The 12818-nt window shown below is 40.8% G+C and overlaps 1 protein-coding gene across 1 annotated transcript in view; it reads right to left on the bottom strand.

Moving 5' to 3' along the window:
- XK (X-linked Kx blood group antigen, Kell and VPS13A binding protein) overlaps nucleotides 1-12260 on the bottom strand; it is a 45607-nt gene extending 33347 nt beyond the window's left edge. Inside the window, exons 1-2 of the mRNA XM_054472775.2 lie at nucleotides 11723-12260; nucleotides 3390-3652 (exon numbers count right to left, since the gene is read on the bottom strand). Coding sequence (XP_054328750.1) covers nucleotides 3390-3652; nucleotides 11723-11967 — 508 coding nt within the window. The 5' untranslated portion in view covers nucleotides 11968-12260. The remainder of the gene's footprint in view (nucleotides 1-3389; nucleotides 3653-11722) is intronic.
- Nucleotides 12261-12818: the final 558 nt, after the last annotated feature.

The raw sequence follows: 12818 nt of genomic DNA, 5'->3' as shown, positions 1-12818 counted from the left end.
GAAAGAAAACTTCCCAATAGCATATGATTCCACTGATATGAAAGATTCATAATAGTCAAATCCATAGAGACAGGAAGTAGATTAGTAGGCTGCCAGGGGCTAGGGGCAGGGGAAATGAAGAGTGACTGTTAATGAATAGGGGACTTATTTTTGGTGTGATGAAAATGTTCTAAAACTAGACAGTGGTGATGATTGTATAACACTGTCAACATATTGAAACCTACTGAATTGTACACCCAAAGTAGTGAAATTTATGTTATTTGAATTATATTGCTATTGAAGAAAAACAATAACTCTCCAGTGACCATGTAGCTGGCTCTCCCTTCTCTCCCTCACAGCAAACTCTGCTAATGCCAAATCCATCAATGTTTGCTCAATGAGCACAGAATCAGAGAGAGAGGAGAGAGTTACAGAATTTGAATGCTGAATAGGGTCATGTTGTGATGGACTCTATGTCCTTCTGTCAAGAGGGACACATCTCTATTGGTCTGGACTGCATTTAGATGATGTGGCAGACACTGTCAGTTGCCTATTCATTTTCCATTCCTCTCACTATCTTAAGAGAACATGGTTTTGTTATGGGTGGCAATGGGCCCAACCACATGCAGGCCATGACTAGTCTAATCCAATGTTCTCAAAGTTTGCTGATAATAAAATCACCTGGAGCCCTTGTTTAAAGAACAAAAGGGAAATAAAAAGAAAAGACATAACCTTGGCTCCCATTCCAGACACAGCAAATCACAATTTCCAGAGATGAATCCTGGTAATCTATATATTTAACAAGCCCCCAGGTAACTCTAATCATCATCATCAGGGAAGTTTGAGGAATACTAGTCTAAGCCACTGGTGGCAAACATTCCTAGACCTGGCTTTCCTAGCATCCCTTTAAGCTAAATGACTGATAGTTCTGGTCAGAGACCTAAAGTCATTTCTGTTAGGGAGATTTCTGGAAAAGCTATAGTTTTTAATAAAAGGAGGAAGACAAAGTAAAGTCTATTAGGGAGATTTATGCAAAAGCTATATTCATTAATAAAAAGAGAAATATATCTACCCTTCCTTCTTCAGCCCTTCTTCCTATTTTGAATGTAGCTATGATGGTTGGAACTGCAGTAGCAACCCAAGCAAAAGGCCAATGGATTGGCAGGGACATCAACTTTGCCACTATTGGGCAGCTGAAATACTGTCAGCAACTGTCTACTTCCAATTTCCAGTTAGATAAGAAAAATAAATTCTAGGTTAACTTTACAGTTAGGTGTTTGTTCCTTGCACCAAATGCATTTCTAACCATATGACAGACACTACCAACATTTGCCTTTGTGACACACCCTAGACCGTGCTCCATTCATAAGGGTCTTACCCTTTCCGGGTGAGATATTCCTTCCTTACATATGTTAAGGCAGTGATTGGGGTTAGTCAAGACCTGCATAAATGGCAGCCATCTATCTTTTTAACAAGACCATGCTCACTTCCTTTTTCCATATCTATTTGATTTATCATTTAACTCTCAGAGGACTTCTGTTTTTCCAAGTTCTTTTGGGACATTTCAGATATCCCTTGTGACACTGACATTTTACAAGATAGATTTTATTTTTCCTGAACAGAATTATGTCTGAAAAATTATAACGAGGGTTGGCAAACTTTCTTTGTAAAAAGTTAGTAAATATTTTAGGCTTTGTGGACCACATTATGTTTATTGCAACTACTCAACTCTGTTGTTTTAGTTCCAAAACAGTCACAGACAATACATAAATGAAAGAGCAGGGCTGCGTTCCAATAGAACTTTATTGACAAAAACGGGCAGTGCCCAGATTAGGCCCATGGGATGTAGTCTGCCAACCCTTCAACTGTGAGACAATCTTCACTAAAAAAACTTGAGGAAAAAAATTGGATCTACCTCTAAAAATCAAATAGGCTATCATCACATCTGATTTCTTGCTGTATCCCTGCCACTTGGAAAAACAATAAACTGGGAAAAAGAGTATAGTGGCATGCAGCTTGGTCAAGACTCATTCCAGTTATAATTCCTTAGGGAACACGGATGTTGCTATATTCATTGAGCTTTTACTCCCTACCAGGTGTTGTGGAAAGTATTTACATATAAATGTTGATCCACTAAGGTTCAAGATCTCTACTTAAGATCCTGACTCATATTTTAAGAATCATAATCAGGCAACCTGGATAAGGGAGATGGCTCTAACATGTAAGTATCCTGTGACTCTGACACGAATTATTACCAGCCAGTCTAAAACATAGGCAGAAAGAGGATAAAACTGAGTGAAGTAAAATAAATATAAGTCTTTCTTATATTCAATGTTTTCTTACACATGTATTTTCTTAACTTAAGGCTTTTAAATCATTTTGTATACCGATAATAAAACTTACGATAATGGTTTTCGTTTACCCATAATATTAATACTTGGGAGGGGGTTGTTTCCACTTCTCATTTGTAGGCTTTTCATTAAAATCTTGACTCTGATGCAAATAGTGTTTTTTTTTTTTAACTTAACCAAAATCTGCTCTTAATCTGATGATGTGAGAATAGCCCAAAGGTAGAACATTGTCTTGACTTATAAACTGATATACCTATTACAAGTCTAAGAAGACAGAAAAGTGGCCTTGTTCCATTATTCACCACAAAGTTGTTAAGCCAACTGTCTCAACTAGTTTAGAACTAGCACTGAAAGACAGAGTGAAATCCCAAGAGGAGCAGCCTCCAGTAGCTGTGTTTTCAGCCTCTGGTAAACTATATTTTCTAAAAATGGCCACAGTGGTATTTTTGGTCCCACATGATCTTCTAGAACTCTACCATTCCACAACAAGAGTCAGAGTTTGCTTCCCTCTCCTTTCCCTTGAATCTGGGCAGAACTCTGTGAGTATTTCAACAATGAGAAGGAAGCAGAAGTGATGTCCCACAACTCCCAAGCCTGGATCACAAAAGCTGATGTGGCTTCCATCTGGCCTTCCCTCATTCTTAGAACACTCATCCTTGGAAGCAGCTACCATGCTCTAAGGAAGCCCAAACTCACCCACACAGAGAAATCAAATGGAGAAGATATCAAACTCCCAGCAACAGCCAATATCAAGACATGTGAACAACAAGACATGTGAGTGAAGGAGCCTTGAATAGATTCTAGCCCCCTACCTTTGAGCCACCCTAGCTGATCCATAGTGGATCACAGATTAGGTAACCTTTCTGAGCCCTGCCTAGAATGCAGAGTCATAAGCAAAATAAACGTTGTTATTTTAACTGAGTTTTGAGCATAGTAACTAGAACACAGATTCAGAATTAAATGCACTTAAGAACAAATTTCCTTTGAAACAAAATAAACTGCATATTTTGCTTCTCATTTTGATACCCAAATGCAGGCAGAAATAAAAAATACACGTACTTCTTCCAACAGTGACATCCTGCTGCATGACACTTATGTACAGCTGTAGGGTCAGCTGGGGGGCTGAGCCCAAGAAAGCCTGGATCACCGACGCCCGGCTGAACGCTGATCGGTGGGTGATTAGTTTGCCTTCTGCCTGGCCCACCTCCTTCTCAATCTCCTCTGAGAGGCCATTTTTTGGCATTTGCCTCTTCTTGGTGATACTGACATAAGGCTCTTCATTGTTGCCTGACTGAAAGTAGATCCAGAAGACTTCAAAACACCTGAAAACAAATCAGGAAATCATAATAATTAGAGACAGACAGGATTTTGACTTTCCATGCTCATCCTACTTACCTTTAGCCTGATTCTTAAAGCCTTGACTTGGCTACTCTGAACTATAGTCACTCTTCTAAATCAACCACTCCAAGGACCAGTTCTCAGTATGCAGTCCTCTTGAGGCTTTCCAGCAGGCCAATGGGAATTGAATGAGAACCAAATGAAGAGGTAATACCAAAGGCCACTGAAGCAAGGAAATCTCTTAGAGAATGGAAAGTGGTTCCAGTTCCAGAGCCACAGAAAAAATGTGCAGTTTCCCTTCCTGACACATACTAGCTGTGTAGCCATAGCCGAGTCACCTACTATCCCCACCCCAGCACATTCCCTCCACTATAAAGCAGATATAATACTCACTTTGTCATATTGCTGTGAAAAATGGTGATAATATAGTGTGACTGCATGCATGCATGCACGCACACACGTGTGTGTGTTCCACATCCAAAAGATGCCCCAAACCACCCAAGTTAAAGCAGAAGCTATGGCTCAGAAATCCTCCAGCACAGGGCAGCTTGCCATCTAGCATTTCACTGGGAGACCACAACATGTTACCTATCTCTGTTTTCATAAGTCCTTACAGGGCGGGACTAAAGTCAGTCCCAGACTTAATCAGTGACTTTTCCAGACTGAGAGAATACCTGGCTTTTAAAATTTGGATTTCCTCTCTAGGTAAAAATATGGATGCTGAAGCGGGAAGAATACTGATGTATGTGATTAACTTTGAAGTACATACACACACACACACACACACACACACACACACACGAATTGATAGATGGATAAATATGTGAAACAAAATGTTAATTGTAGAATCTAGGTGGTGAGTACTTGGGTGTTCACTATAGAATTCCTTAAACTTGTCTTCTGTGTGTTTGAAAATTTTCATAATAAAATTCTGGTTAAAAATGTGTTTTCCCTAGGAGTGAGAAAAATATTCATGGCCGTAGGTTTACAACTTGTTAAAGGACTTTTTGTCCCTCCTCTAACATGCACTTTTATAACAACCTTATGATGCTGCCAGAAGATTTTAATGGCTTAATCTATTTCACTGAATGTTTATGTTATAATGTTAACTTTATACTCTCACCCTGAGGCGACTACGGCAACTAGAATGTATTTATAATTTGAAATAATAAAATAAAGCTTGACGTAAGAGAGGAAATGCAGGAACCTTTCTGGTGAGTTCAAAGTGGACATATTTTGTGATTAATACCATTGTTCATTTGTTGCTAGGAGAAAGAAGGTGCATGGTGTGTGTGGGTGTGTGTGTGGGGGGGTTGATTTGTGTACGACATTTTGTCCCATGGGGTCAAGAACACTTTAATATATTACATGAAAACAATGTAAAACCACACAGACCAGTTTTTTCAGTTGGAAATAATGTCAATGAAGTTCAGGCCATGAGTTCAATCCCAAGCACGTCCAGTTGAATTTTCTCTGAAGGAAAACTCAAATTAATGACTGAGGACTGTATGAGGCCTAGAAACTTTACACTGTTGGACCACTGATCACATCAAAGATTAGAAAATAGAATGAACTGGCCAGGGGCAGTGGCTCACGCCTGTAATCCCAGCACTTTGGGAGGCTGAGGCAGGCGGATCACCTGAGGTCAGGAGTTTGAGACCAGTCTGGCCAACGTGGTGAAACCACATCTCTACTAAAAATTAAAAAATTAGCCAGGCATGGTGGTGCACCCTTGTAGTCTCACCTACTCGGGAGGCTGAGGCAGGAGAATTGCTTGAACACAGGAGGCGAAGATTGCGCCACTGCACTCCAGCCTGGGTGACAGAGCGAGACTCTGTCTCAAAAAAACAAACCAAAACAAAACAAAAACAGAATAAACTGATAATCATCTTTATTCTCAAATATGAGATGAATGCAGATGCGGTTTACTAAGTGCTGTGGGGAATGCAGACAGCTGGATACCCCTGCCTCATTTCGGGGCACTCACAATCTCAATGGGATAGTGGGACATATGCACAATAATAATAATAAATAACGAAAATTAATATTTATATAGCACTTTTAGTTATGACATATTTTATCACGTATGATCTCACTTAGAAGAAAACGTATTGCAACAATTTAAATCATAGCATTATGTATAATAGCAAAATGCTGGGAATACTCTAAAGGTCCCAAAAATGAAAGAATAATTAAATAAATCCTAATATATCAATTCAATGAAACATTATACATTCCTTAACATCAATGGTATAGAAGTACATATATCAATATATAAATTTTTTTTAAAAGACAGTCTCACTCTCTCACCGATGTTGGAGGGCAGTGGTGTGATCATAGCTCACTCAGCCTCCAACTGCTGGCCTAAAGGGACCCTCACTCCTGAGCCTCCTAAGTAGCTGAGACTCCAGATGCATGCTACTGTGCCCAGCTAATTTTATTTTTTGTGAGGAAACAGTCTCACTATGTTGACCAGGCTACGTATTTTTACCATATTTGGTAGGTGAAAGAAGCAAATTACAATAGAATCATATATTTTAAATTCCATTTTTTGTAAAAAGAAAATCACATATATAAAAAATATATACAGATTACACACACATACCCACACATACATATAAACAGTGAAATGTTTGAGCTGGCTCATACTGACTCAAGAGAGCAGACTGTTAAAATAGGAATTTTGTGAGCCAGTTGTTAAACAACTGGTAGCTTGATCAATCATGATGAGAATATACGCATTTGAGAAATCAGCAAACACTGAAAATCAGGGCTTGTTTTCCCCAACAGTTTACTAGCATACCATTATAAAAATATTAGTAAAGATATACAACAAAAACATTAGGAATTGTTCTGTCTGAGCAGTCAAATGAGAGCTTTTATTTTCCTCATTGTGCAAATCTGTTTTCTGCTCTTCTGTCATTTCAAAAAATGTTTTACTTGCATAATAAAATCAAGCTCAGAGTTTTGAAAGACTAAAACAAACAAATTAAATACCAGCATATGCTAAGAACTGAATGAACGAAATGAGGGTTCAGAGGAGAAAGTAATTGTCCTGATGCCAAGGAAGGGGCTATATGAAACTGGAAGCATTCTGCAGAATTGTAGACAAAGTAAAACTTCCATGATCATTTGATGGAAATGAAAGAAGGTCCTAAAGCTCAGGTGGAACCTCTTGTAAGCCACTGTTTTTTCCCAGGTGATACATTTGTATTAGCATAGAGTTTTACATGTAGTCATAGGTGTTTAATACATTTGTAAAAGGCCCCAAGACCTCCTGCCACTGTTGGTTAGGAAAACTGATAAGAAACAAACTACTATTCTTGGAATTCCGTAAGACTCATCTAATTACTCAAAATCTGTTCTTATTTTCTGGTTATCTTGAGAGGTCTAAATAAAGCCAGAAATTAGATACTTTTATCAAAATTGAATACTCAAGGTAGTTTTTCAGTATCATCTACACCAAGGGACAGCAAATTTTCTGTGAAGTATTTATAAAAAGGTAAATATTTTATGATTCACAGGCCATGGTCTCTGTTGCAACTGCTCAATTCTGTCTCTGCAGTGTGAAAGCAGTTGTAGCCAATATATAAACCAGTGAGCAAGGCTGTGTTCCAATAAAACTTTACCTACTAAAACAGGTGATGGGGGTATTAGGCCTGTGGGGTACAGTTTGCTTACCCCAATGTAGATAATCAGTAGGTTGATTCTTATTTTTTACTTTATCCCATTTTCAAGCATCATATATCCCATTTTTCAAGTATCATAGCAGAAGGAGCTTATTCCTTAGCTGAAATCATGCACGCTGATGTCAGCATAAATAATCTGTGGTACCAGAGACCCTAATTAAAATACTTTTTCCAAAGAAATACTATAATTTCCAATAAGCCACATTATCTTCACATGACACACATACTCTGTAAGCCTACACAAAACTCAAATTGGTTAAATAGAAAATGCTGCAAAACCTTAGAAAAGCCACTTGCTTAATCTCACTGAACCTCAATTCCTGGACTGTAAAAATAAGATAATGACAGTTAACTCACGGGGTTACATGGATGAAATTAAATACTGTGTGTAAAAACACCTTGCAAATGAAAAAAAAAATTCTCTTCAAATGTAGACTATTAATATTTTAAATTCTTTATAAAGTTTAATATAGAAAGATATACTATGGTGAATCATTTTGCAATGTTCTGGAAAGGTTTCAGGAACTTCTTAGCCTTTATTTTATAAGCTCAGATTTTTCATGTACCATTTTTTCCTCACTATACCAGTAATAAAAAAGAAATGAGGGGAATTCCTTGAACTTGTAACTCATTTATATTTATTCCTCCCAATTAATTTATAAAAATTAGCATAAATGTAAAAGAATGATAAACAGAATTTTAAAAATGTTTTTGTGTTTTAGGTAAGAGATCTTTTCCCTGCTCTGGTTTGCTAGAGTATCTATTATAATGCACAATAAGATTTTCCTTAAAATTATAAATAAATTCAAGGCATTATCCAAAGATCGTATCATTCAAACTCAGGCTTAATGTGAAAACAATCATAAAAACTGTAACTACCATTTTAAATACAAGACTGATACAAATGAAATATGGTGCTCTCCCTGTGCCTCCCTAAAGGAAATAAGGAGCAAAGCCTAGTTAGTAGTATTTAGCCCAGAATCATTAGTGTAATGTATTGCAGTTTAACTGGGCCATCGTGCTGCATGAACTCAAACGCAGCATCTACCTGGCAAAAACACGAGTTTGGCTAGTACTCATCCAAAGGCAAGAAGAGTTAAACTGTCAAAAAACAATTTAGAAATATTATTAAATCCAATCCATAAGGAAGGGGGTAAGAATCACCATGCCTCTCCTTTGTTTGAGGGAAATAATTTTTATCTTTATGTAAAGTTGATGTCTTAGAGTTAAAACAGAATCAAACAGTCAGCAGGAAGAAATTCCAGTAAGATATTAAGTCAGGCTAATACACAACAACAAACTGCTTTTCTTTTAATCTGGAAGCTAAGAGACTTGGAACCACATTTTGTATCTCAGCTCTAAGGTCATGGGTCCAATGTCTCCTTGAAATAAATCAGCTGCATTAGAATCAGTGACTCCTTGTTGATGGAAGGGGTTTGCCTGTTGTTTTGTTTTTCATCTTTTATTTTGTTTTTGCTCCAAGAAGACAATGGCCCATTCAGAACTTTCTGGAAATAGGTCTTTTTATAGTGTTGAAACTTTATATATAGCTGAGAAGTTATCTCTTCAAAGCACCAAAAGTTTTCTTTCCTTAATAAAGTTAAAATATTTTTACGGTAAAAACTGAAAAATATAGAAAAGCAGATAATTGTTTTATTATATAATTTTATATATTTTCCAGGATATTATCACTCATAACCCCACTATTCAGAAATTATTATTCTTAACATCTTGGTAGGTTTCCTTGAGTTCAGGTTTATACTTGTCATCCTGTTTTTATATATATTATGTCATTAGCTTTGTCTTGGGTTACTCTTCGTGTTTAGAAACACTTTAAATGGCAGCAATGATAGGGTATTATCATTTATTGGATTGCTAAGATGACCAAACTTTTTCTTAATTTAAAATGGAACTACTAATAGAATGTACTACACAGTCCTCTGCTTTCTCCCACTGAGCATAGGGAATATAATTAGCTCTTTTTAAGGAGCCTTGAGAACATAGTCTGAGGCCTCATTTTCCTCACCTACAAAATGGGGAAAATTACGTCTATGTCATGGTGAGTATTCAATGAATTGAGGCATGTAAGTACATATCAAACCATCTAGCACAAGAAGCTTTTGAGAAATGTCAGTTCCCCTTTTTCCTGTTACTCCACTTAAACATTATCTGTTTTCTTCTCACAGATAATGTTAAGAAATGATAAGGTCAGGCGCGGTGGCTCACGCTTGTGGTCCCAGCACTTCGGGAGGCCTAGGCGGGCGGATCACGAGGTCAAGAGATCGAGACCATCCTGGCTGGCATGGTGAAATCCCGTCTCTACTAAAAATACAAAAAAATAAAATTAGCCGGGGGTGGTGGCGGGCGCCTGTAGTCCCAGCTACTCAGGAGGCTGAGGCAGAAGAATGGCGTAAACCTGGGAAGCGGAGCTTGCAGTGAGCTGAGATCGCGCCACTGCACTCCAGCCTGGGCGACAGAGCAAGACTCCGTCTCAAAAAAAAAAAAAAAAAAAAAGAAAGAAAGAAAGAAATAATAAGTGTCCTGCCCAAAGTCAGATCACACTTATTTTACTGAGCAAGAATACAGTCCAGACCACAGGGCTTAGCTGGCTAGGAAGGACTAACTCTCTCCTCACTAAATGGCTCCATGTTGCAGGACTTTTAAAATTCCCCTCCCTCCCTTTCTTTTTCCCCAGACTCTTCCCCAGCTATCAGGAAGTCAGCAGCAACCTCCCACTCCTGCCACTGTACCTGTTTATTTTCCTTTCTAGGATTCTGCAGCTTCTGGAGGCTGAGAAATTTGTTCACCAAGTTTGCTGTGACTGTGTGCAAACTACAAGTCAGTAGTTTGTGTGTCAGCCGGAACAGTTTTCTTTAATATGAGGTGCAAAAATTTTGTGGCCAGGTGTGGTAGCTCATGCCTGTAATTCCAGCACTTTGGGAGGCCTGGGCAGGAGGATCATTTGAGCTCAGGAGTTCCTGACCATCCTGGGCAACATAGGGAGAACTTTAGGAGGCCCAGGCAGGAGGATCACTGGAGCTCAGGAGCTCGAGACCAGCCTGGGCAACATAGGGAGACTCTTTCTCTACAAAAAATACAAAAAAAAAAAAAAAGAAAAGAAAAGAAAAAAAGAAAATTAGCCAGGCATGATGGCGCTTGCCTGCAGTCCTAGCTACTCTGGAGACTGAGGCAGGAGTATCACTTGAGCCCAGGAGGTGGAGGATGCAATGAGCTATGATCTTGCTACTGCACTCCAGCCTGGCTGATAAAGCAAGACCTTGTCTCAAAAAAAAAAAAAATTATAACTTTGTAAAATTTATCTTGCTCCTCAATGTGTGTGTGCGCGCGCGTGTGTGTGTGTGCGCACGCGTGTGTGTGTGTGAGAGAGAGAGAAAGACAGAGAGAGAGAGAGATTTCCTGGTAGGGCTAGCTGAATTTTCTGGCAGCTGAGGTGTCTCTCTGGCCTTTCCATCTCTTCAAATTCCTCTGTCGCCTATGTCTAAAATTCAGTGTTATAAACTTATTTCTAATCCAAATGGACGGCCTTTGTTTTGCTTTTCCTATAGAGATGAAAGGTACTAAAACAACACATTTTAAACTCCTTAGATAAGCCAGTCTGTTTTATTACCATATATTTCTACTTGCTTTGTGTTAATAAAAATTAATTTCCAGAAATGTCACTAACAGTTTTTCTTTACTTAACACACAGCAAGTTTTGTTTTCATGGTGCATTGTGTACCAGCTTTAATGGCTACGTTTATAAGTTTGCCAGTGTTGGAAGACATTTCTAGAACCCCATATGTTTCCATATCCCATAATATTCGTAACGCCACCAAGAGAAAAGAATGGTGCATGGATTTCTTGACTTCCCTATGAGAATTAAATATTGTTAAAGCTTTTAGAACAGTGCTTGGCACACAGTAAGCTTCATGTGTTTGATAAATTAAAATTAAATCACCTGTACATGCTGTCCCCATAACCACAGCTTAGAACACACTTCCCAAGGGTTTGTGACCACACAAGCCAATTCTGTCAGAGCCTACTTGACCCCAGAGAAACCAATGTCTTTAATGAGGTTGAACCACAAGAAACTGCCATTTTTGTTGGTCAATTTCAGTTGAATGTTGGCTATTTCATTTGATGGAACCTAACAGGAATTCAGTGTGCCCCAACTTTATAACCATTATGCCATGATTCGTCGCATTCCTGACTGGAATAATGGGGCTGAGGGGCATGGCGGACCGGCTTGGGGCCCAGCCACCTGTCTCCACAGGAAAACCGCCTCCCTCCACTCGAGCAGGTGGGGAGATCAGGCCATAGGACCCGGGCTGCGGCCTAGGGCTGGCTCCGGGCTTCTGCACGCACCTGAAAAGGGGCCCAAGTTGCAGCAGGTGCAGCAGCAGTACGAGCGGGCGGTCGCGGCTGAGGTCGCGGTGTACGAAGAGGAGCGTGAGCTGCACGAGCGCGCAAGGCAGTAGCGAGAAAAGCAACGTCAGCGCCTGCCACATGCGGTCCCCGCCCGAGCGGTAGGTGCTGCTCAGGCTGAGCGCCGCCGTTGTCTCGGCCACGAACAGGAACACGGACGCCAGCACCGAGGCCGGGAATTTCATCTCCGCGCGTCAGCGGCGCTCACCGGGGACGGACGCAGTGGCGGCGGCTGTGTGGCTGTGGCGGCGGCGGCGGCGGCGGCCGTTGCTCGAGGGGCTCCCAGCATTCCCAGCCCCAAACTGCTCCCGCGCTCTGCGCAGCCCGCCGAGGGCACGCGGGCCCGGCCGACCGGCCTGGACTCTGGAGCTGGACCTGGGAGGGGGCTGCCGACCTGGCTGGGGTGGGGTGGGGTGGGGCGAGCTGCGCAGCCCCGCCGGGACACGCCCATGCGCTCCGTGCACCGCCTGCTCGCTCGCTCGCCAGTGCCGGCTGCGTCTCTGTGGTGACCGTCCCCTGGCGGGCCGCGAACCCGCGCCTTACGACGGCTCAGGCCGTGGCGCGGGAGCTCAAAAGGATACAGTTCGCCCTGCGGGCGTCGCGCGCAGCCTCTGGGTCCTAGAGTCCCTTGGGTCCTATCTTGGGAAACCGTTCACATCCCTTTGAAAAACTGCAACCACCCGGGCCCAGAATTGGAGTCCGGGCGCCTTTCTAGCCCAGTCTATTTTCTGGGCCGAGGAAACGCGTGATTCTTCAAAGGGCCAGCATTTCCGGTCTTTTAAAAATAACCAGACCACACATAGGCTTTTCAAAGTGCAAGTATATTGTCATGCACCCACCACGAAGTGGGAAAAGATTTCACTTTTCACTGTGCCATGTGAGCATGTCCCTTTGTCTTCCAAATACAGTGGTCTGAAGCATTGCTTCCAGTGGTGAAAAAGCGTCAAAGATCGTCTCTAGGAACCTATCCTTACCTCCCAGAAAAACTGCCTACAAAATGTATTCCTCTGTGACTGTAAGTAATTCAGGGCAACGA

The sequence above is a fragment of the Pongo pygmaeus genome, chromosome X, assembly GCF_028885625.2.
Source record: "Pongo pygmaeus isolate AG05252 chromosome X, NHGRI_mPonPyg2-v2.0_pri, whole genome shotgun sequence".
Lineage (NCBI taxonomy): Eukaryota > Metazoa > Chordata > Mammalia > Primates > Hominidae > Pongo > Pongo pygmaeus.
This window is presented reverse-complemented; position numbering and strand designations above follow the sequence as displayed.